The sequence below is a fragment of the Scatophagus argus genome, chromosome 9 (assembly GCF_020382885.2).
Source record: "Scatophagus argus isolate fScaArg1 chromosome 9, fScaArg1.pri, whole genome shotgun sequence".
NCBI lineage: Eukaryota > Metazoa > Chordata > Actinopteri > Scatophagidae > Scatophagus > Scatophagus argus.
This window is the reverse complement of record NC_058501.1, coordinates 2,662,237-2,687,389: the sequence shown is the minus strand read 5'-3', so window position 1 is coordinate 2,687,389 and position 25,153 is coordinate 2,662,237. Positions and strand designations below refer to the sequence as shown.

The following is a 25,153-nucleotide window of genomic DNA, read 5'->3' as shown; positions in this document are numbered from 1 at the left end:
CAGCTACCAACATCACAGGACAAAAGTGTCAGTTTATTTATTCTTTTAGTCTGTAATAGATTCATGAAATCAGATAGAAAAGATCCCAGAGATGGTTATTTTAGAACCAAGACCCAACGTCTAAAACTAAATTTTCACCAAAATACCCTTAATTCGATGTACCAAATCTCACGGCCATCCAAAAGTGGTAATAGAGATATTTGCTCCAAGATGGTGAACTGACAAACTGCCATTGATTTTGCAAGAGTGCTGCCTACAAAAAGTGAACCCTTGACCTCTACACCTTTATCATAGGGCTATTATGCTGTGCATTCAGACTGGTTAAAGGGACCCTGCAAAGCTATCGAACAACAGTAGTGCTTTTACAGTTTCACACTGTTCCACTGAACAAGAGGTGGTGTGACACACCAGCGAAGACAATGAACAATGCTTGCAACAAACCTGATGCAGGGTATACTTACAGTGAATGTGTGATGAGAAACGGTGTAAACAGGTAAACGGCAAAGAAACCGCAGCCAGAGACATTTTCTGGTTGATAAATGAGTTCACCAATTTACTAGATTTAATCCACAAATTGTTTCAGCGGCTCTGCATAAACAAATAGTATAAAACTGACAGATCATTATGATCATGAAATTAGAACTGAAACAGATCGTGTGAAGGCAGTAGTTCCACACAGAGCTCCCATGTTGAGATGACTGGTGAGGTGTTGTCAGGATTATAGAGGCTTCTGTTAGCGTCTTCATCACACTGTGAGGCCATGTGCGGATGATGTGTCACCATGATGTGATGTCATCCTCCGAGGTTGTTTTCACAAATGGCTATTACGCTGAGTCATTGCTGCCCTTTGTATGTGTGTATGTGTGTTTGTGGGTGTGTGTTATACACACAAACACTGATCTGATCTTTTGGACTCATCACATACAGATTTTGTTTATGATGTATATGCATTTGTGTGTGTGACATTGTGCATATGTTTTCACTGGGAGGTGATTAATAAAATGCATTTGACACAAACAGGTTTAACATGTAATTCGACTCCCATGCATCGTTAATGATGGTGTAATGGATAGAATCATTTTCATGCCGCTCATCCACTCGGCAGCACTTAACCTGCAGCTGATCAGGGACCAGCTCTCTATTGATGTGGAAGCAGCCACGGAAACGACTCATTACCCATGACAAACATACAAGGTGGTTTTAAATCTGAATTGTTTTTCAGCTTGATTAGAAAAGCGTCACCGCTGTGGTGCAATGTTCTGTTTATGGTCACATTAAGAAAGAGCTCAATGTTGGATTATGTAGAACATGTGGACTCGATGTACAGATGGGCGACAAGTTGAAAAATGTTAAATGTGTAAGTAAGGTGTTGCTATAGATTTTCAGCCTGGTAGCTGGATTGACTCAACATTTCCGTTGATTATTCAGTCTCAAACTGTGCTCACATTCAACTCAGGGCTCATTCTGTTGTCTTTTGTCCTGACCTGTCAATAATGAGTGACATTCGCCCGACTGATGTCGTTTTCAGTCGGTGCAAAAGCAGGAATAGTGATTGCTATGAGCAGATGAGCAGTTAATGTAACAATTTCCAAAGAAAAAAAAACGCAACTCTAACACTTGACTTACCAGCCTCATCCACACTTGTTGTCAATTTTGGTTACATTTATCATTTGTGCTTTGTGCTTTGTAAGAAGCAAATATCATCTAGATCATGTCTTTTCATTAATATGAGAAGAGGCTTTTAATCACTCCTGTGAAAAAGAAAAAAAAACATGTTCAAAATGAATGTGAGTTAATATTAGGCAAATGTAGTGGTCTTGGTTAAATAAGATAGGATGTGTTCACTTATTCAGTGTTAACCAAAACCACCAGTTTAAGCAGAGTGTATTTCTTGCCTAAACCTACTAGTAATCCTGTGTCTCAAGTCATTTTTTATAGCAAATTACTTTTTTTTGTTGTTTGTCACATGAGCATTTAATGCCGTGCACGCTAGGCTTTACTTGTGTCAGTCATTACATGTCAGAGGAAATAAAAAAACAGTCAGGTGGGGTGGTGAATGAGTCAAACAAATACAGGACTTTGAACAACGTGTGAAACTAAACGTTTTCGTTGCATATGTAATTGAAATAACCTTATTTTAACCCAAGCCATCATCATTTCCCCTACCTAACCAGACTGCGAATGAAAGTCACGTAACTATTAGAACAATGGTCACATTATGAGAGCCACCTGTCTTTACCTGTACATCTAAAACTCATAAAATGCCGCCAGCGTTACATGACATGACGGGCGAAATGACCTTAAAAGTGGCGTGCTATTTATACACCATCGTATTGAGATCACGTTACCTGTGGGCTGTCAAACTCACCTGGTCTGTCTGAAAACACTGTTGCTTTTAGCTAAGTTAGATAACCTCCTTTTCATTCATCACTCAACCTTGAGCCATACTGTGGCAAAGTACATCAGATCTCAGGAACTCTGCTGAAGGACTGAAAAGCATTCTTTCAAGGGTTCCATTCAATGAACCCTTGTGCCCTGTCTGCAAGCATCTGCAATCATTATTTTTCTTTAGCCTTTATTCACGTCTTTATTTGCATGTATGTGTCTGCATGCAGATGTATGGTGTAATTATGCAGAAAAGTCCCTGCTCGTGTCTGAAATATGTGCAGTAGGGCATCCTAGTGGTGAGGCAGATGTGCTGTTAAGTGGAACATCTTTCATAGAGGTATATAATCAGATCTAATACGTGCTGTGGTGAACTGTGATGATAACTGACACTAAATGTAAATGAAGGGCTGTGGCAGGCTTAATATTATGGACTGAAATTGGAAAAAAAATAAACACATCTGTGCAGTGCTCTACTACAAATCAATCCTAACAACTTCTTCAAATAGCATTTCAGCTTCCCTGGTAAATGCAAATTTTTAAACAGTAGAAGAAACTGTAAAGAAACCGTCTTTAGTTCAGTTGATGGAAGCATGTTGAATTCACATCACTTAGACTTTCAAAGGTTCGTGTATTTTACAGTTGGCTGTAACAGAGCTGATATGACGCCTGAAAGCAGCCAGTTGCATTTGATGTCCTCTTTCAGCCTTCATCCCCTTCCCTTTGAGCAAACACATATCTTTTCTGATTAACTCATTTTCATCTGAATGTGATCTGGCTTGATTTGATTTGCTTTCCAGAGCAATTCCCTTTCATATTAATGCGATTACGTCGTAGAACAAAGCGGCCATTATACAGAGACTTATGGCTCAAGTGGAAAAAAAAAAGACCATCACATTGCCATCAGTAACATCCCTACTGAGAGATATGGGTATTAGAAGGGAAAGATAACACACACAGACACATGCACATGCATCCTGACTCTAATCTCGCTTTTCTTTTTCTTCTGACTCGGGCGGAGCACCGCTGTAACTGCAGAGTGGGAATCCAACAAAGCTGTTTGTCATTATCAGCCCATTAATGTGTTTGTAAAAGCACTTGTACTGATATGGCAAGACCATAATCTGAGGTTACACATGTCATAAATTCTCATCTTGGTGAAATCCAATTAAAGCCGTATTTAACTCTGGATGCACTTCAATAGAGCCGCAGCCTGTTTTGTATGGAATAATTGCTCTCTGTGTTTCTTATTTCACACCGCACTCAAGAACAGAGCAGCATGCTGCTGATACCACTCAGCTCCTACAGTACACACAGTCCGTACAGTAAACCTAATAATAGACATGTTCAATTACACTCATGGCGCTTTTGGGTCTCAAGTGTTGTAAACATTGCTGACGTCTGTTTGCTGTCTGCACCCCGCATGGTGGGGTCTGACTGATGCAGACTGACTGCAGAGCTCCACTGTCAGACGCTGCGTGAGGATCGCAGTGTCAGTTTGTCAGTTTGTCTGTCTGTCCAACACTTAAGTCTGGAGAAAGACGTGGCAGCAGACAGCAGAATGCCATGAAATCCCAGGGAGTGCTATGGTCTGTGGTGACCTCTTTGGTCTGTGTTACACCTTCATCAGGTCGCTCAGCTTAGCGTCTTCTTTTTACTGATATTCTTTTTCGTTGCATTTTATCAAATTACTCATGAACCATGACGCACCGACAGGTAACCGCTAACTACAGCTGTGCGATAAAGGACATAAAAGGAACATTTGCTTCTCTAATGTAGAAGTGTAAAAGTAAAATACTGAGCACATTTTTTTTTTTTTTTTTGGTAACATGAGGATAAATACTTTCCATTTTTGACATTCAACGTTTGACACCAATCCCAGGAGTGAATGTCAGCCTAATGGACAAAGTGATGAAATTCGCTGAGCATGCTCTTGGTTGCATTTTTAAAGATCCCTTGGCCCTTTCTCTAGCAGCATTATTCCTTCTTTATAAAACATTTGCAGAGCTGGTTTCTTTATAAATATATTAGAAATATGTTAACCTTTTTAGCTGAAATGGCCCACCTTTGTCTTGTTCAATCCAGTCATTTTCTTCGGGTTTTCTTACTTGTATGCACTACACAATTGATTTCACACCATTTGTAGTTGGTAGGAATATGTATTGTGTCATCTACATTGTACTTTGTGTACATATGCATAGCACTGGCATATGCAAAGATGGACAACCATTCTCCTCAACTGACAAAAAACAAACATCAGTGTGACAAGAACCACCTTAAATGACAAACAATTTGTGAAACATATGTTTGTCTTGAACTTTTCTTAGTTTTGTCTATGTTCCAACCGCTTTAGGTCTGTGCTGCAGCCAGCCACCAGGGGGCGATCAGGATGTTTTGGATTCATACCATATCTCCTCACGGGATATATTTTGTTCTCATATTTGTAATTGCTATAAATGACATTGTTTTATTCTAAAACTCTTCCATTATTCGGTATTTCCTCCGAAAGCTTTATTCCTGCAACAGTGAAAAGGACTATGAAACAGCATATCAACTATTACTGGATGGTGAGAAACAATTTCAGTGTTTTACGTGGATTATTTCAACCATAAGGATGCGCAGTTCTGACCACAGTCACTCATAATTGCCTCACAACAAAAAAAGTTCTGACTTTTAGAACCTTAAAGTCTGGAATGATGTATGTTCCCCATTCTTGTATGGCTTTCTTCCAAATGCTCCAGTTTCCTTCATTATCAAAAATGTATGTTACATTTAAGTCACTAGTCAGTGCTCTTGACTGCCACCGCAGCTTAGATCTGGAATTGGTCACCATAGTGATGTGCTAAATGCAGAGAACAAGTTTCACCGCACTGTATGTGACAAATGAAAGCATTCTCTTTCTTCTTCTTCTTCTTCTTCATGCGATGCAAAACAGGTTGTTTTACAGATTTTTGGACTGTAAAGTAAATTTCTCCCACTCAGCCTATTAGGCTTTTTTTAAAATTATTTTCCCATAGACTGATGAAAAATATATTGGGGCAAACTTATTTTCTGACATAAAACATTTTTCTCTTTTACGGTCCTCAAATGTGTATTACCTTATTTAAAGTCAGTTCTCATCAATTAAACATTTCCCACTTCTATTGAACGATGTCCTACTGAGCTCTGTTGGAGCTGTAATGAAATGTGTATCCCAATAATGGTGAGCAGGTTTGTGTGCATGTCTGTGTGTGTGTGTGTGTGTGTGTGTGTGTGTGCGTGCGTGTCTGTGTATGTGTGTGTGAGAGACGTCTTCCCTCTGCTTATTAAAAAGGCTTTGACATTTACCACAGTAAACACATTCATCAACACAGACAGATGATTATCTGTTTAATTTTGGAGCCTTGCAAGACGTCGCAGGTATGGTTGTCGCAGCCATCAGGGTGCAGCTGTACATCAACAGGGGCGGTTTGTCGAGGAAAGACCCCGCCATGTTTCCTACTTGCTTCCCCGTTAACCCTTTGGGGAATTGTGTAAGTGTACATTTTTTATGACCTAACAGAACATTGATTACAATGATAAAAAGGTCCTACATTTGCTATATTTAAAAGAAGTAATCAAAATATAATCAAGAAAATATATGATCTAATTATATTTTTTAACAAAACAGTTGAAAAACATAGCTCAACATATTTAATTTAGAAAAAAAAAATTACATAAACCCAGTTACATGTAATGTTACAACACAGCCCTATATGTGGAAATCTATTATAGATCTATCTATAGTTTTTGTCACATAAATTTGATATTTGTTCATTTTTAATGAATTTTTTGTAAGAATACTTTCCACTGATCTAAAATTATAATTACACAAACTTGTCCAGCTTTCAGGTGGACACACTGTGATTGATATCAGTCTACATTTCAGTTGCATGAAATGAATATTCCACATTTTTATAGTGAAAAATAAAAATTGCATAACCTGCATGAGGATGCATTTGTCAGGATTTCATGGTGGCCTCTCGGTAAGGAATCATACCATGTAACTGCCACGTCCCCAGATTGACTCTGCCCACAGACTTTTGCTGCCATATTTCTTTCATCCCTTCATATTTTCTACATACCTCTATATTGCCCCCATCTAACAGAAAAAAAATGTCAAAAAATGTCTTGATTTCTTATATAGATTTGATATAAGGTGACTGACGTTGTATTTATTAACTATAATCAAGTTTATTTTGTTTTATTTTTATTTATTATTACTTAAGGTCATTTTTTGCTGTGAAATTTAGCTCTTACCCAAACACTATATTGTATTAATTTAACAATAAGTTCCAACTGAACGGCACGAGGTCAGCATTTTGTTTTGAACAGTGCAGTGAGTGAAGCGCTTCATCAAGGCTGCCGAAGTGGATAACTCAACATAAGGTTAAAAGTGACACAACAGCTGCTGTTTTTACAAACTGCGTCAGTATTGTACTCAACATTCAGTTCACTAGTGCAGCTAAACCGTCCGTGAATCTCCATTAGCTCAGCGTCTGTCTGCAGCACGAGGGTGAGAAGAAACAGGAGGCGACCTTCAAATATCAATGGCTTCGTTCTGCAGTACATTCATACGAGAAAGAACTTGTTACACGAGGAAATGGAATCACTTACCCTCTTGTTGCAAAAGACTTAAAATTACTAAATCATCTATTTCCATACATTTTCCTATTTCAAAGGCCAAAAATAACAAGACTCTGATATTCTCACAAAGTGTACAGAAAGTACTTCTCCAGCGTTTGTCATCTAAGAATTTCCTGACTCTACCTTTACTCAGAATGCTGGTGAACATTCATTCTGTTATCAGTTCACACAGTCTATGGTTGTTTTGGTTTTTTTTTTAATTTGGCTATGGATCTTCTCTGTTGTTCTGGAGTTAGCAGAGTTAGTACGTCTTGTAGAGGATTTAATAACATTGGTCGCTGTGGGGACTTGTGATTCACTTCAACACATCTGATTTTAAACAAAAAGTTAATCTCTCCCTGAGGCTAATCTCAGGGAATGGATTTTTTTTTTCATCCCCCGTCATTCTTTCTTTTCTCCTCATGCGTTTCTGATTGCTCACCCGAGTGCGGTGTGTGTGTGCGTGGACTGAAAAGTCTCTCCGTGATCAATGTCCAACACCACACACTGCTGTAAGTGATATCCCTGCCAAATTATTTTGAAAAGAACATGATGACGCAGAGGAGCAATTTTACACAATTTGTACTTCAGAGGGGAGGGAATCCGGCTACCTCTCGTGGTTTATATGGCAGAGTGTGGCAGCAGGTCCCCGTGTTACTCTGCTAATCAGCCTGTAATCCCTGTGCTGCGGATGTGAGAAGTGATGCTCCATGTGACTCTATCATTTTCTCATCAGTGCTCTCTTTGTCTCTGTCACTATTTCTCGCTTCTTCTACATCTCTGTCTGAGGGACTGTTGCTTCTCTGTGATTGGGCCATTGTTCTGTCTCGCTCACAGAGCTAGCCCGTTGGGCTTGTTTACATGGATTCATGCTTCTAGGCTGCTGGCTAATGCAACACCTTTGTTCTTTTAATTGCTTGCTGTTCCAGCCACAAGCTGAAATGAATGAATAATTCCACAGCTACAGAACACTAAAGTTTCCACCCAGTGAAGAACTTCCTCAGTCTGAATACGAATGTGCCCAGGTAGCTTGGTATATAGACTGCAGCTCCATATACAAAAATTGCTGTCATGTGAACAGCTAGTGACTTTAATTTTGGCATTGCCCATATTTTTTTGCTTGTTTGTTTTTTTTTATTTTTTACCTTAATTACCTTTATTAATATCAACAAATTCTAAACACAATCATTTGGTAAACAAACAGGGCATACACTATGAGACTTGGCAGCTTAGACACAGATTAAATTATACGTATCCAAGTCAGCTTTAGTGGGAGAAGGCAGCCCGATCTCATTCCAAGGGCGTCAGATCACGTCCCATCATGCAGGAGACAGCTACTATCAGGGCAAGTGCTCAGCCCAGTGTGGTATGTATATATACCAAGATAGTCTCGGGAGAGGTAGACATTGGGGTTGAGCGATGGGTCACACTTTCCCATGTGGAACCATGGCTGATGTTTTCTTTCCATTACACGCTGAACACGTTAGAAAGCTTTTCTGGCAGGAAGCCCCTGCACATCGCACACAGAGGCGAGAATACAGATGTAAGAAAATATCAGAACTTGTGAACATCACGATATTATCTTTGGTCATACTGTATTGGTTCTCAAAAACACTGTATCGATTTTTTTGATTAACAGCTTCCATTCAAAGTAGTTGAGTTTTTGTTGTGTCTAAACCCCTGACAGTTTGACAGCAGTGTTGTATTATTCAGCCTGCAAACTCTTCCACTCCAACATAACAGGCAGACAGGAAGAAGTAAGCACAGTCATTAGTGTAACACACAAAGAATTATCATTTTGAAGAAGTATCTTTTGCCAGATTATTGCCAATGCACAGCCCTAATGCTCCATTCCACCCTGTGCTTTATTTTTAAGAGCCTGGAATCACCCTTACTCAGTGTTACTGTGTCAGCTGGGAAAATCCTGCTGCCCTTTGCAGGATCCTGCGTCTAAGTGCCTTTCAAAAACCATAATACAACATGTAACAGCGGTGATCCAGAGAGCTGTATTGACTAATTGACAGGGAACATCGAGTTTAATCTTGGGGTCAGATATCATTCAGCAGGCTGCCATTGTGCATCTCTGGCTCAAATCTCGTCTTTCATTGCTGTATCCTGTTCTCTGCTGCAGAGTAGATGAAAGTGTGTTAATAGCTGCTCTCCATCTATTAGCTTCTCAAACATGATAGATCGATAGAGGACAGTGGGTGTGTCAGTGTGTTTCAGGGCCGGAGGTAGGGAGGTGGGGGGCTGTGCTCAGCGTTAACAGTGAGGGGAGGCTTGACATGAACAGGAAGCTCCTGTAGACCTCTGCATGTTGGGCGATCAGACTCCCTTGCGGCATGTTAGGAAGTGGATGCGAGGGTTTGTGTGTGTGTGTCTGAAGATAAATGAAGCGGAGCTGTCAATAAAGAGCAGCTCTTTATCCTCTTTTAAAGCTCTATTCATTTCATTACTGTCAGGCTTGTCTGGTGAAAAACCCTAGGTAGTTTTTCCCTGGATGCATTTTGTTGAGGGTTGAAGTTATAGAGCTGCCCGGTTGAGTTGGGGTGAAATGGGACGGGGCAGAATGACACGTGAAGCAGGGTGAGATAAAAAATGAGACAGGATGAATCACTGTGACAAAAGAAAAGCGTTATGCTGGTAAGTGATATTAGATACAGGGGATTTGTCTTTGCTTAGGCTTTTGAGAATTGACACCCCGAATAGAACAGGGGTTATTTCAGCCTCACAAAGGGAGTGTTCTGTTGTTTCCCCAGAGGAGACTGCAGAGCTGGTGGGACTCTGGAGGGAGGATGGCTACAATCAGAGGCAGGCAATTACTGCTTCAAGTACGGACAAATGCAACAGCCTCGCTTAAAGTATTTCTTGTTTGACACTTTAAATTGTAAACGACTCTTCAAACCATTCACTTCCATGTGGATCATCTACATGTAGCTCAAAATTTATGAAAATGCAGATTTTATACACTGAGAGTCCTGTCAACATATCTGTGTATGCAAACACCCAACAGTACCATGTCTGTGACCAGTTAAGATGACGACACATACTGAGGTTGTTGAGATGATCATGATGTAAACCTGGCGATGTTCAGGTGTTATGACCGTTCAGAAAAACCTGGACTGGGTTTGTTCCAGGCTAGTTCAGTTGGTGTTGTCAGTCAAAACCTGAGGGTCTTTCAAAACCTTTAAAAATTCTGAAATCCAATAATCTGAATTTCAGCTAATTTGGATTCATATGGTCTTAAAAATTATATAATGAAAATAACATAATATAACAACAGTAAGTATTGATCATGTTTTAACAAAAGTACAAACATGGCTAATGTCTCAAAAAAATAAATACTACTACTGCAACAGTGAAAAGGACTTCTGGAAGTAAAATGTTTTCCATTCACATTACTTTCATTTAATATGTGCAAGTTTACATTTAACAAGCTCTGGCTCAAGAGTAGCATATTTAGTCTTCAAATAAGGAATTCTGGGTATAAAGCCACCAGTAAATTTCCGCCAATTTTTCTTCAAATCCTTCATACTTTTTTGTCAGTATTGCATGAAATAGTTCCTAAACTGCATTTATAATGCTCTTCAAAATTCTTTTTTATTTAACTTGTTAAAACTTGCAGAAACCTGAAAATATAAACTGCCCATCATTCTCACTAAAATGATCACGTGTTTGAATTTTAGAAATGAAAATCTCTTCATGGCAGACTGAGCTACACAAACTGAGACACTGAGATGTCTCCAAATAGTGGCAGCTTCAAGTTTCACAAGTGACTGGCACTTGTCAAACATGCCAGAATGAAAGAGAGGAAATTATATCTTAGGGTTGCAAACTGCAGCTTGCAGTTGGGAATTTGGTAAAATGGGTCCCAAAAAAGACAGTCAAGCAAAGGCATAACAAAAAGTGTGGCTTGTTATCTGAAAAAAAAAAGAGAAAAGTCTCATAAGAAACAAGAACAGACAAGGATTTGTATTTTTGCAGGATTTTGTGTATTGTGTGATGAAACAGCTCTAATCAAAGTCTACATGTGGTCCACAATGTTGTTCTCAGTGCTTTAGCGTATTGTTTCTCTTTGATCATCAGGTCTGAAACAATCTGCTGGTCATTTTTGTGTGTGTGTGTGTGTGTGTGTGTGTGTGGCATATTTATTTGTACACCTACACTTAGATTTAATATCATTTTATTTTATTTACTGTTAAATAGGACTACCTTAAAAAAAATCAAAGCTTTCAGTCAAAGCAATCAAAGCTATTAAAGCTTTATTTTTTTTTTCTCAGAAAATTAACAGAAGAAATAACACTCAATTAATTTACTGTTCTGATCTGGAACATGTGAGGTGTTTGAGCTGTTTGAAGTGATTGTTGTTATCATTAAAGAAAAAAAAAAAGTCTTGTTGACAAAGCCAGATGCACATTTTGATAAAGTTTGCTTAATTAAGCTTGTTTATAGAAGTTTTGTTCTGTCCAGACGATACACTGCACCTTCCCCTAAAGGCCTACTTAAGAATTTTCTGGTTAGATGGTGTTTTGTTCGTCCTGATGACTTGTCTTTATTGGTTTCTAACCACTTATGTTTAGCTCTATCGCAACCCCACACCTCCCCTTGGAAACACGCTCATATCACATAAACGTGATTATTCTAGACTCTCTTTGTGTTAGGCCCAGCGATCATTATGATTGATCAGTGGGAGGCTTCACAATGCTAGTGTCCTTGGCTACAGGGCCCACTGTCAGAGTCTTGCCATCTGAAATCTATATCAAGGAGCTGGGTAGGGATCCGGTGGTGCCTGTTGTCAAAGTTACTGCTTTGATGTCTTTTGAATTTGCAGTAAGGTGGAACAAATTCAGCCTGAAGAACTGGCTTAAAGACTGTAATTTTGCATGAATGGAACAATAAGCAGAATGTCTTGGAGAGTGGATTGTAAGGTTCCTGTACTCTAATTAGGCCACCTCTGAGCCCAATACACTTCATTTAGCTGCTCACTTTTGTGTGGGTTTTTGTTGGGTAGTTGAGGGTAACACTCTGAATGTTGTAATTAATCAGTAACATTTTAAGACTTTCTGATTATTTTATTTTTTTATATTTTTTTTTATCATTGTAACTATTTTGGGGGCTTTTTTGCCTTTTATTCGGATAGGAAAGCTGAAGATATGACAGGAAAAGGGAGCAGAGACACGCAGCAAAGAAGGCACAGGTGGGAGTTGAACTTGTGGACACTAAAGAGGACAGACAGCATCAATCCATGGGTTGCACACTTTACCAACTGAACTACAGGGGCGCCCATTTTGGAATTTTTATAAGGTTCCACTGATGTCTTTTCCCAGGTTTACGCTCTGTATGTTTCATTGTACAGAAAGGAATAGAATCATTTGTAAAAAGTATGTAAAGCCGGGGATGCTGTGGCTGTCATTGTATAATCAGTGGCCTTCTTTGACTGAATGAATGTAATTTATAGTGGAAAAACTAAACTGACAGATCTATTTAATGTTGATCAGTCATGTCTTGGAAAATACCTGATTCCCTTAATTGGGTGTGTAGTGATTACGATAACAAAATATGTGGTGGATTAAAGCATCGCCAGCCTTCACAAACTCCTCAAAGTGATATCTGGTCGCTAAAAGCTCCACTGTCTTTGCCAGCTTGTTACAGTCTGTCTGTTGGGCAGGTAGCATAAAGCAGGTGTTTTTCAGAGATTTTTGCAGGAAAAAGCAGGATTATTGACTGTAAAACAACAACAACAACAAAAAAAAAGTAGTGCAGCTTAAAGAAGAAAGAAGATATGGTATTTTATTTTATTTTGTAGTTTGTCCCAAGTTTAATCACTTTCTCATAATATTTTGCTATTTTCATTCAAACTAGTGATTCTGCTCACTGATAAACCTGTAAATTTTAATAATCAGTGCTGCAAACTGAGCACCTTTTGTTTTTCATACAATAACTTTTACAATTTCCCTAACAAGCAATCAGTAAGCATCTACAGCTGCAACTATGTAATTGCCACTACAAAGGAAAAACAGGGGTGTATATTTGAATGATGCTGTACACAATCCTTGTTTGGATATGGAAAAAACATTTTTCATGTTGAAACTTTTCAACAAAGAAAGTATATTATAAGAACTAAGGGAACTCTAGGGGTACTCAAAAGGAAGCTGCCCTCCACATAATGGAAAAGAGACATGAAGAATATGAGCCATAAACTGGTATGCCATTTTTGAATGTGTATTTAAAAAAATCATTTAATTATTTTGGAATTAATAAGCAAAAACAAAGAAGACTGTTCATGGCATTGCTGTCTGCGGCTCATTCCTGATAAAGTAGAGTAATGAATGACTTCAGGTGTTGCCTTTTTTGTAATTGATAGTCTTATAATTGGGCAAATTAATGAGCTGGCAGATGAAATATGGAAGCAGACATGAGAGGAAAACAGTTGTCTCTCAGGAAGAGACCAATCTGAACTTGTTTAATGAAGGAAAAACTTAACTAAATCACTGCCTCTCTCCTTCCTTCTGCTTCTGTTCAGCTTGTTCTTCAGGGCTCTACTCAGTGCGGTCGCTCTTAGTTTACCACGCAAACATTAACAGCTGATAGAGATTTCCCATTGCATAGATAAATAGAATCAGTGTAATTCCATTCTGTGTGATCAGATATGAAGTCTAATTCATATCTTGTCTCTTCCATTTCACAGGTCCTTCTGAAACTCAGGGTCGACTGATGCAGCCATGGGCCTATCGCTGGATCTTTGAGAGCAACCTTCCTCGCCCTCCTCCACGTCCTTTTCCTCTTCCCCCTCCATCTCCTTCTCTTCTTCCTTTGCTCTTTACAACTGGAAGTTGAGTCTACTGCAGCCAGAAACAAGCCATCAACATAGCTTCTCCTTCTCTTCATCTGCAAACCATGACAAGCATTGTTTCTTGGATCCGTGGCCAGGCAAAGTGGCCTCTCCCAGTGCTTCTCCTGTATTTTGTCCCTCTTTTGTTGATGGATGGTTGGTGCCATGCAGCCCCCTCAGGCCCAGAGTCTGACTCCTGCTCCACTTTAGTCCAGAGTCGCTTCTTTGGCTTCTTCCTATCATCATCAGTATTCCCCACCATACCTTGTTCCTGGACCCTGCAGAACCCTGATCCACGGCGCTATACCATTTTCATCAAGATCACCAAACCTACCAAGGACTGTGTGCCATCACAGCTCCGCACCTTCCAGTATGACTCCTTTCTGGAGACCACACGTACCTTTTTGGGCATGGAGAGCTTTAATGAGGTTGTGAGACTGTGTGATACCTCTGCCCCAGTCGCCTTCCTGGAGGCTGGAAAGCAGTACCTCCAAATGAAGAAAGGCCCTCCTCGAGCAGGCATGCCCATCACAGATGGCAACGGGGATTTCAAAACAGAGTACCTGGTGGTGGGAAAGCGCAATCCCAGCATGGCTGCATGTCAGATGCTGTGCCAGTGGCTGGAGGATTGTCTGGCCTCCAGTACATCTAACAGGCCTTGTGGCATCATGCAGACTCCATGTTTGTGCTGGGAGCCACCACCACAGCTCAGTGAGGGGGACAGCTGTTATCACAATGGAGTTTACCTGGAAAACTGCTTGCCAAGTGTGAAAGAGAGTGGAAAAGGTGTTGAGATCAAAGGTAAGTAGGAACTTTTAAAGTTGTTTAACTCAAAAAGTTAACTAAAATATTTGCTGGAGGAACACCATTGTTTGCCATTGTTTGCACACATCATGTTTTTCTGTTAAATAATAAAGAAAGAAAGGCCTTCCTTTCAAGGAACTATGGGGAAGATTGATTATTTTTGTTCTTTGACCTCAAAAGGTCATCCTTTAAGTTTAGCTTGTTCTCAGCAAAATGACAGAGAAATTGAATCTTCAGTAGCCATCAAGAAATGAAAATGTGTATGATTTGTGAAAAGTGAGTGTATTTGTGTTACACAAAGGCAAGAGGGGTGCTTTGGCTGAAGAGTAAGAAGTAAGAGGAGTGAGAGAGAGTAAGAAGGACAAATAGAGGCAAATAGAAAGTTTAAGGTTTCATCTGATGGAAGTGAGCTGTATGACCTTGTGAGGTCGGCACCATTGTGGTCCATGGATCGACACTTGATCGGACTCTGGAAAGCCTGTGGAAACAGAGCAGAATCAAGTGTTGATATTGGATAGCTCTGGGGATGCTCAGAACAGGGGTGGGGGCTGGGGTAATGATGTATGTAAGAGAGACAAAAGAAAAAGATAGAAGGAGAGAGGCAGAAATGTGACTGGATAAGGGCCCGTGGCTTGAAGTCTAATTGCCTGCTGCTTGATCCCAGCTCCTCTTCCCTCGGCAGACAGGATGTGGCCTGACATCTCTATCCTGGCTTCATCAGGACTATGGCCAGAGGGATGGAACATTTCTCGACTCTCCTTTCTCCCCTTAACCTTTCCACCATCTATCTCTTCCTCATTCCTTTGCTACTCTCAGATGCTTCCCCTAATCAGCCTTTGGTCTTATTCGCTACGTTCTCCTCCTCTTCTCTGCCTCCTCCTCCTCATCCGCTTCTGAGCCACCATTGCTGCCCCCCCATCTCTCCTCCCCAGGCTGATAGTGGGCTGATATTGAGCCAGTCGTGGGAAGCCAACCAAGCAGGGAAGATGTTGCAGTGGGTATCTCCAGCCTTATCCTCCTCCAGTCTCCAGAGCAGCTAATATCCCCTCACCACCCCAGCCTCCTCTCCTTAGTTATCACACTTATGTAATCCTGCTTATGGCTCTCAACAGCGGGGTGTGGGCTGTTTGTGCCTTAAGGTGTGAAAAATAAAAAAGAAATATACCATCCACTGTTGGCTTGTGTAGAGATAGGAAGAGACGGATGTATTATAGCCTTTCTTTTCCCTCTGTGTGCTTCAGCCCACATAGGCAAAGCGTCTCCTAGATGATAATCCCAGGTTCGGATTGAACAAGTGATTATGGAGCCCCATGATGAGCACAAATGGAAGAGGCATGCAGTCTGTGAATATTTGGCTGGATGGATTGAATTAGTGGATGAAGATAAAAAGAGGATGGGAAGATGTAATGGTTTCTGTGTGGAAATAGGTCAGAGAGCCAGGCAGTTTTGTGCAGCGAATAGTGGAATATAGCAGTGGCAATGGTGAGTGATGAATGAAGGAAAGACAATAGATACAGAGGGGAGAGAGAATGGGAGAGGAAAATAAAATAGAGTGAAGAGGCTGACAAGGGCTGTGAGGGGGAGTTGTCTGAGGTTGACTGGGCTTGATGAGGATAGATAGTTGTTGCTTGGGTCAGGTGATACACAGCTGGACTTGTTTGGGCTCAATACCTGCAGTAACGGAGGAGTTCATGGATTACAGTCTGTATCGCAGCCTCCTTTACTCCCTCTTTGCAGAAGGATTGAAGGTCCTGCCCAGCAGCAGATGGAGGGGTGAGACCTGCTGTCAGCACTCGAGCTTTGCTCTTGTCCAGCTCATGGGGCTAGACAAGGAGATTATAAGCTGTATGGGAGTTATGGATCATATGGTTCTGTGTGCTCAAATCATAAAAGTTAATGGAAGTGCATATTGGGAAGGACGACCCATTGTAATTTCCCATGCCTAGAAGCCCTAGTTATACATCCAGATTAGAGGATCTGCACACCCAGTGCCCGTGTTCAGTGCTGCTTCAGGAAGTAAAGTTCTGTTTATGTAGTAAGGTGGGAGAGTAAAGGTTTAGAAGTCTTCTGGGAGATAAGGTGGTTTTCATAAAACAAAGACAAAGACCACTACAATAAAGATATGAATTTAGATTAGTTTATTCTATATTATGAGTGGAAGAGAGCTGGATTGAGTTTCCAGGGTAAGTGAAGACTGATGACAGTCGCAAGGGATGCGAGGAAATGAACCAATGAATCAATGTCATGGATGCAAGAATGAAGGAATGCCATGATAGACCAGTATCAGCTGAAGGCAGGAAGACAGGAAACTGGGGGAGTCGAGACTGAGGGAGCTGCCTCTTCATGCTCTTGAGTATTGGTTAGTGCCCCCACTGGTTCCTGTATTCATGATATATTCATGAGGTGTAGTCTTTATTGAACCTAGTTATAAAGCTTTATTAGTGATCCATACTTTATTATACATTACCCATACACTATTTACCATCTGAAGGATCATTCCCTACCTTTACTGTACTTTCCTTGTCATTTGCATATACTGAAAAACATAACATGATGGGGCATAATCCAGGGTTCTGTAGAATCACCCAGTACCAGTGTTGTTATTCAGTAGTTGGATCGGGTTTTCTCTCAGTCTTCCATCCTCTCTAAGGACCCTTCTGTCAATCCATGTAGGCTGTTCAGTACATTGAAGCTATAAGTGTTGAGAAGCATTTACTTTAACGTTTTTGATCAAATTTAAGAGCTGATTCCATTTGTTGACTTAATTTATCCATAATCCATTAATCATTCTTAAAAAAGTTAATTGTTGAAGAAAATTAGTGTTTTATTAATTGCCAAATTCCCCCTCCATAAAGCCAGGGGTAGTCTTGTTTGCATTTGGGGTGAACAGTTCGATACTGACATTCAGAATGATGGGGTCAAACCTTATTGCATTAATAATGCAATATTTTCTATTGCCTATTGAATGTGGTCAACCTCTAATATGACAGATGTGGTAAAGCTATGTACTTTGTTGAGTCATAGAATTATCAATAGGAAGAGGTTAATGTGTATTGACTCCAATGTGACCTTTGGATCAAATTTAAAGGATGAAAGAATGCAGCACATGATTTGTCAGTGTTTTCATCAATAACATTGTGGTTTCAATTAACAGTTCCATTGCCCCTGAATAGCAAGGAAATTGGGAGACATAAAGCAAAGTCACAACAAGTTATGAAATGAAAAATGGTAATAATGCATTGACATGGAAATTAGAGCGAATTAGGACGCAATGTGTTATATGTCCATAGCTCGCTATTTGAACACAGCTCCTGTGCTGTGTGAGAAATCTTTAACCTTTGAGTTGAGAGCACTGGTGATTTCATTGCTATTTCTGGACTGCTCTGACATTAAAATGGTTAGAGTTAAAGGTTTTGCTGCAATATATTAGATATTGGTAACTTCAGTCCAGAAATATTGTCCATGAAACTCATTTTGATAGATCTCCAATGTGCACGTATGCATGGGTGTGGATGTGGTGTGATTTGTGTCACAAAATGTCGTGTGGCATGGCACAGGAAAGGATTCATTTGTTAGCCCTCAGTGGACAGCTGGGGAGACAGTGAGTGATTAAAGGATGGATCAGAGAGATGTGAGGAGATGAGAAAGCACATGACTCAATCTGAACAAAAGAGACATAATATTGATAGCTTTAAGAAAGTGCCAGAAACGACAAAGTGAAGGTGAAGGAAGACAACTTACCCGCAATGCCATGGTATCATCTGGGTCATGTCCTTGGTTGCACATCATGTGCTCTCATTTTCAGCTTTACAGTCATTTTCAAGTGTGTGATATGCCATAAAGCTGGGAAAATAACCAAACAAGGACAGAGTGTCACAGACTAAAAGCACTCTGCATCAAGACGCAGAGAGAAGGCTCAGTTGTTAGCAGTGTCAATAGTTTGCTGGATCGGGCTAGAGATGTTCTCATGATATTTTTTCCTTTTCCATACCAACTCCAATACCAGCAGATGCTGAGAACCAATTTAATGTCAGTGTATTAAAAAATATATTATTTCTCTTAACAGCTGGTTACTTCTAACGCTGTATGGATGCTATGTTCACGTGCCGTCACTTATCGCCACTTGTGCTGTAACAAATGTGTTATGTCACGTATGGGTGTACAGAACTCTGGCCGTGTTTCGAGGCTAATTCATTATTGCAATATGCGTGTTCTTTCACGCACTGGCATGAGGCATGCAAGATGTGAACTGAAGTGAATTGAAGTGAATTGAAAACCAAAAACTTCAAATTCAAAAACTACAAAATAGTAGCCTCCTTTTGTTTGATTTGTTCACTAGGATACCCATTGTAACCATCAGTCATGCACAATCTGAGCAGTTTTGAATGTGACCTTTATGCACAGTATTCAGTTGGTCACTATTAAATCCACTCAAATCTATGTTAGAGCTCCAACGAAAAAGCCTCTGGAGGACGAGGCTTGTGTATATTGTTAATCAAATGTTTTTATGAAATAAATAATAATAAAAAAATCTAGATGTGGATACCCACAGTATAATGATGTTGAAGTAAAACTTGGCATTGCATCAAGAACTGACCATTATACTTACAGCAGCAGTGAGGACTCCTCTGAACAAATCCCTCCTTAATAAACAAACCTGAACACTGACATTAGACCTTAATTAAATTAGCAATACCAATCAAACCATAATAACCCTGCACACCTGTATGAAAACAGCTTGATGTTACCCCTCTAGTCTTAAGTGAACCAATGATTGTAAAGCATGAATACAGCAGATTTAGACAATCACCTTCTCAAAATGCAATTCCATTGCTTTGCCCAAGCCTAAACAAAATACTGCCTACAATGAAACACAATCCAAATGTGTGTGTGTACGTGTGTGTGTGTGTGTGTGTATGTTCACAGGTTCACTGTGGAATAAACATGCTCTAAATAGATTCACGTCAAGGATCCAGTGCTTAATTTACACACAGCTTATGTGATTGTTTAAGCACACGACTCCTGTGATAGACCTGTCCGGGGTGCACCATGACTTTGGCCCGGTGCATGCTGGAATGGAATCCATGGTAAGCAGATATAGAAAATGGACAGAATTATCTGTCTGTTTTGCTGATGGTGGTTCTCTAGAGACTTTTTGCTATAGTTACTGGTGCTTGAACAAAGATGATTGTCTAGTCTGCCTCTGACAAGAACTGCCAACTCACCACAGAGTATATTTCTTTTTCTATCATCATGTTGGACCATGGGGAATATATCATTTCATGAAGCACTGAATATTCTTTTCCTCTTTTTTCCCAGAGCTTTCTTTTTGCTGTTTCCAGTTTTCTCAAATCCTGATTCAGGACACTGACAGTGACAGTGACGCAGCTGTCAGCAAACTGTGACTCGTTCGTGTGTGTGTGTGTTATGAAAAGGTCCCTATCATGGGGAGTTCTTTATACTGCCATGCTAGACATGTGTCTCCAAAGTATATCATAGAAAATGTTTAATGAAGACCATGTGATAAGATTATGATAATGAATTGAGTCTAAAACGGTCTCAGCCATTCATTCCATATGTTATACATCATACTCAGATATGGAAAGGCTTTAGAAAAGGGCACCTTCCAGTACAGTTCCCCATAGACCCACAAAAAACCCCAAGAGCTTTCAGCAGGTCACTGGTGACATCTAAGGACCCTTGTTGTTTAGGTGCTTATGAATAAGTTTATTGTTGTCACTACTTCTACCCTCATAAGGCCTTATTGTTTTGGACAAAATATCAAGAGAACAGAACCACGACATATAGCCTTAAAGACAGTAGATATAGGTCAAAAATAATTTTAAAGTTTTTGCGTATGGAAATTCCTCTTCTTTCTCCTCATGTTAAATTTTACATTGTATGTTGAGTGATCTAGAAATTGGGGAATATACAGTAATGTATTCAATAGAATGTTATTTGGGCCATCCAGCTGTCCCCATCTGACAAAAGCACATTTGGACATTAGCTTGTGGGTGGTAGCAGCTAGAAAAAGAAAAAAACAAACATGGTTTTCTTCTCAGGGAGTTGTTTTGAATCCTGCCTTTTATGTGTGGGTATGAATGTGAGCTCTATATGTCAGCTCTATATGTTTGTCCAGGGTGCACCCTGCCTCTTGTTCAAGGTAAGCCCTGACAATGCCCCCCCCCCCCCCCCCCCGCACAAGAATAGCAGTGATAGACAATGGATGAATGGACCTCTTCTCAGAACTGTGTGTTTGACAGACGTCTCCCTCACTCACCTGTTAGTTTTGTTAGATCTTAATCATTGGTGGTGTCTGGTGACCTTATATGACTCCCCGCATTGTTCTGCCTGCCTTTAGCCAGAGCAGCTGTGCAGTCAGCTCGGAAAACACCTGTGATGATTTGCAGGGCATTATTAAGCAAGTTTGGGGTGTCCTTTACATTATACCTATATTTTCATAACTCTTATATGCCTGTAAAAACATTATCTTTTTGGGCTACAATTGTCTGTATGCTGGCCTCAGCTGGGCAGCCATTACATAGATAGTTCTGAAGGCACTAGGACAAGGATAGCCGGATTATGTGTGAGAAACTGACAGCAAGGGAAACAGCGAGGACATTTTTTTTCCATTTGAGCTTAACTGTACTGCCCCCGCTAGGACAGTGAGTTCTGAAAATGTCAGGCCAGCGTTGAGAAGCATCATTTCTCAACTTTGATCACAGTCTAATCAGTGCTGTCTGACATATTGATTGTGATGGGTAAAGAAATAATAAAAGACCAGACGTGGTCTGAAAAAGTGATGGCATGCGAAAAGAAGAAGGAAGAAATGCTCATAAACCCTCCTGACTTGCACTTTTTTCTCCAGTTGCTGGCAGCTGGCTGTGGTTGAGGAAGATAAATGTGAGCAGTGTCTCTCCCTGCAAGCCTCTGCCTGGCTGGACCACATTGTTGCTAAACTAAGGGATTTCCAACCAGCCCGCTTCCATAAGGAGCACTGACGAATCCTAAAGCAAGTCTAAAGCATTAGCTCCTCTTCACAGCTATATGCATGGTCTCATGCACCTATGTGCACGCACATACACACTTTATACTGAGCTGGCACACAGGCATGGTGAAATGTCACGCCAGAAAATGGCACATGCACTGGTGCAGCCACGCACTGCTCCCTCGCGATTGAGTGTGGGTGGCTGACTGAGGGAGAGAATAAAGCTGATTGTGCATGTGTGTGTGAGCATGTGTAGAAAGTGAGGTGTGGTGTTCACCACAGGGGGACCCGTGTGGGCAGGAATAAACTGAACAGAGATTGCAGAAAGATGCTCGAAGTTGGTGTAAAAGTCGCTTTGCCTGCGGGGAGCCTAAGAGCCTGTTTGGAAGTTTTCATATGGAGTTTGGGGACAGAGAAAACAATTAGCAACTGTCATGTCAAGTCATTAATGATCAGAGTAATTATTAGAAATTGGTGGCATCGCACTTCTTTCTTTTCAGGTCAAGTCAGCCCAATTGACAGTTCTTATTAATTTATTCAGTGTTAAATAAATGATGAGGGAAGATGGGAGATGGATTGTGGCATGCAATACACCAGGTCCAGCATTGCACCATGGGTAAACCTTTTAAAAGGATGAAGCTGTGTTGAACATTTGGCATCATTACTGCTTCACTGCTGCGCGTTCTGTTGAAGGAACTGCTTGGTTGGAATCAGCTACTGTTGTACTGTAGTTGCAGTACAGTAGAAGGTGAGAGGATGAAAAGGGCCAGCATCCAGCATGGAGCCACGAATGTGGGGTCAGATATCAGCAGAAGCTCCAGATAGGACAAAAAACATAGCCAGAAAGCTATTTTCTATGTGCCATGTTTTCTATAATTAATTTTACATTTCAACTTAAATCTTATGAACTGAGTGGTGTGTGTTTTGAGCACACACCGTGCACAAAACATGACATCTCAAAAAACTGCAAGAAACTCTCTTTGACCTGGTCACATGTAGTTGTTTGACATTTTATTTCAGCTACAACTGTTTCCTGCAGTACTTAAAAGTAACATGATGTCTACAATACCATCTGCGGCACAGAGTTGCCAGAAGCATTCAGTAACACCTGTTTCACAAAGCTGTTTAGGTGATCTTAGGTGAGCTAATATTAGTGAATTATTTAATTAGTTGATCAAAAGAAAATTAAATATCATAACTGTGTTTCAAAATATCTTACTGAAGGAAAGGATTGGCTGCTTTTCTTTTTTTTATGACAGTAAATGAAGAGTCTTCGGGTGAACTGATTTTTGATATTTTATAGACAAAACAATTCCTCAGTTAATCACAAAATGGTTGGAAGATTAATCAGTAGTGAGCATTCTTTTTCTCTGGTCACCTCTTAAGGTGTTTCTGGGTTGAACATAGAGCAACTTTCCTCCTTACACAATTCCAAATAGAAAGAAAAAAGAAAGTAAAATGACAGGAGTGAGAAAACTCATAAAAAATGTCTTTTGGGTATTATAAAATACCCAAAATATCACAAAATAATTTTTGGACATACTTGTCCCAGCAGCATGGTTTATGTAACAATGTGTAGATATCTGTGGTGTGTTGAAAAACAGCAAAACAGAAAATAAATTTTAAAAAAAAAGCTGTTCTGTAAATAGTTTTCTAATAAATAAAACCACTTCTGATCAACCCATATTAATTTCAGGTTTAACTTAACTTCCAGCCACTCCTGCAGATTTAAGCCCCGCCCATTCTGAGTATGTCCACCGATATAGATAATTCAGTTGGCTGGACAGATTCAGGTAATGGTGTATTCACTCATGCCTAGTTAGCATGCTAACATGCTAAACTGAATGGGTGAACACGGTAAAAATACCTCATAAGCATCAGTATGTTAGCGCTGTCATTGTGAGCATGTTAGCATGCTCATGTTAGCATTTAGATTAAAACAAGTGCAGCCCCTCAGAACTGGTAGAAAGACTGTTGACATTTCTCAGTAGCCTACAGTATTTTCAGAATGGCAATATATAATGTGCTTAGCTAAGACATAGTGACTGCATGTACAATAAAGGAAATGAAAATAACATAAGACCAGCTTGAGGTTAAGGTTACAGTATTAGCTCAGGAGCTTACACTTCCCAGTCACTACAGAAGTGAACAGTTTAACATTTTAAAAATGTTGAAGGTGGTCGCCTCACTGCTTATGAAGTTGGTGGCCTTTGCCAGCTCCACCTGTTCTGTGTCAGATGACTTGAACTAAAGTCAGTGTGAAGCGAGTGAGTTGAGGAATTGTCTGTCTCCTTCCTCGAGGCTGCCCATCAATGGACGGCCTATCTCAGGTCCCTTTCCATGCAGCCTGAGGGTTTATTAAACATTCATGCTTTAATTAAGCAATTTTACCGCTGCTACTTACTGGGTGATGATAAAAGCACTGCTCCAGGATGAGCACGGCAAGCTGACAAATGTGTGTGTGTGTGTGTGTGTGAAACAGAAACGGAGAGAGAGTGAGAGAGAGAGGCCATTAATTTCTTGCCATAAAGGAAAGCGTGAGGATTAGAGAGAAGACAACTTTTTTCACCTCCCTCGTCAGTCATGTGTGACCTCAGGACGGTCAGCCAATGATGGTAGAATGTGATGGGGACTCCTCTGTTTTCTGACAGGCAGCTTGTCACTGTTTTCCTATTCTCTGCTACTCTCCCTCTTTTCTCTATTTTACACTTCATCAAACCCTTTTTGGAGGAATCAGAGGGTCTAGGAGATTTGAAATCCTTTTTTCCCCCTCTGTAAAGTGCTCTATTATTGAGAGACTGTGTTGTGTCTTCGAAGGGTGAAATTGTGTGTGTGTGTCTTTGTGTGTGAGATAGAGCGAGAGAGCGAGAGAGAGAGCGAAAACAGAGAATTAGAGGGTGTGTTCATGTTGCCAGTCTCCTTGGCTGTGAGGACATTTAATGTGAGTCAGACTGCCTTGCTGTCGTTCTTCACATTTGATGACTTGGACAATGAAGATGAATTACTTGGACCACACTGAAATGTACAAGTTTACTACTTCTGTGTGGCAGAGCTGGACAAACTGTCAATATATGTGAGTGTGTGTGTGTGTGTTGTTTCGTGTGTCCTTGTTAAGAGCAGGCGGTGGCTCTGCGGGACGGCTATAAAGGCTGCTCTCCTTGGTGGTATCACCTGGAATGACACCCAGAGGTGACACACTGTCAGAGCACTCACCCACACAAGACACACACACACACACACACACACACACACAATGATACACACCCACCGTGAGCTGAACGGATCTCGGCCAAAGCCTGCCAGGTCCAGGAAAAGAACTCATTAGTGCAGACATGTTCTGTGCGCTCCTCTAACGACACACACACGCACACACAGAAAATACACAGACACATCCCACAGACGCTCATCAGACTTTAGTCTCACAGTACACATTAACGGATCACTGTCTAAAGTTACAGTCCACCTTAAATCACATTAATACTGTTAAATGAGCTGTATGG

The 25,153-nt window shown here is 40.4% G+C and overlaps 1 protein-coding gene across 6 annotated transcripts in view; it reads left to right on the top strand.

The window, feature by feature from the left end:
- The window catches only part of adgrb1a (adhesion G protein-coupled receptor B1a), a 138,256-nt gene that overhangs the window by 24,565 nt on the left and 88,538 nt on the right, over positions 1–25,153 (top strand). For all 6 annotated transcript variants that reach the window (XM_046399505.1, XM_046399503.1, XM_046399501.1 and 3 more), the window contains exon 2: positions 13,718–14,662. In XM_046399505.1, coding sequence (XP_046255461.1) covers positions 13,927–14,662 — 736 coding nt within the window. In that variant the 5' untranslated portion in view covers positions 13,718–13,926. The remainder of the gene's footprint in view (positions 1–13,717; positions 14,663–25,153) is intronic.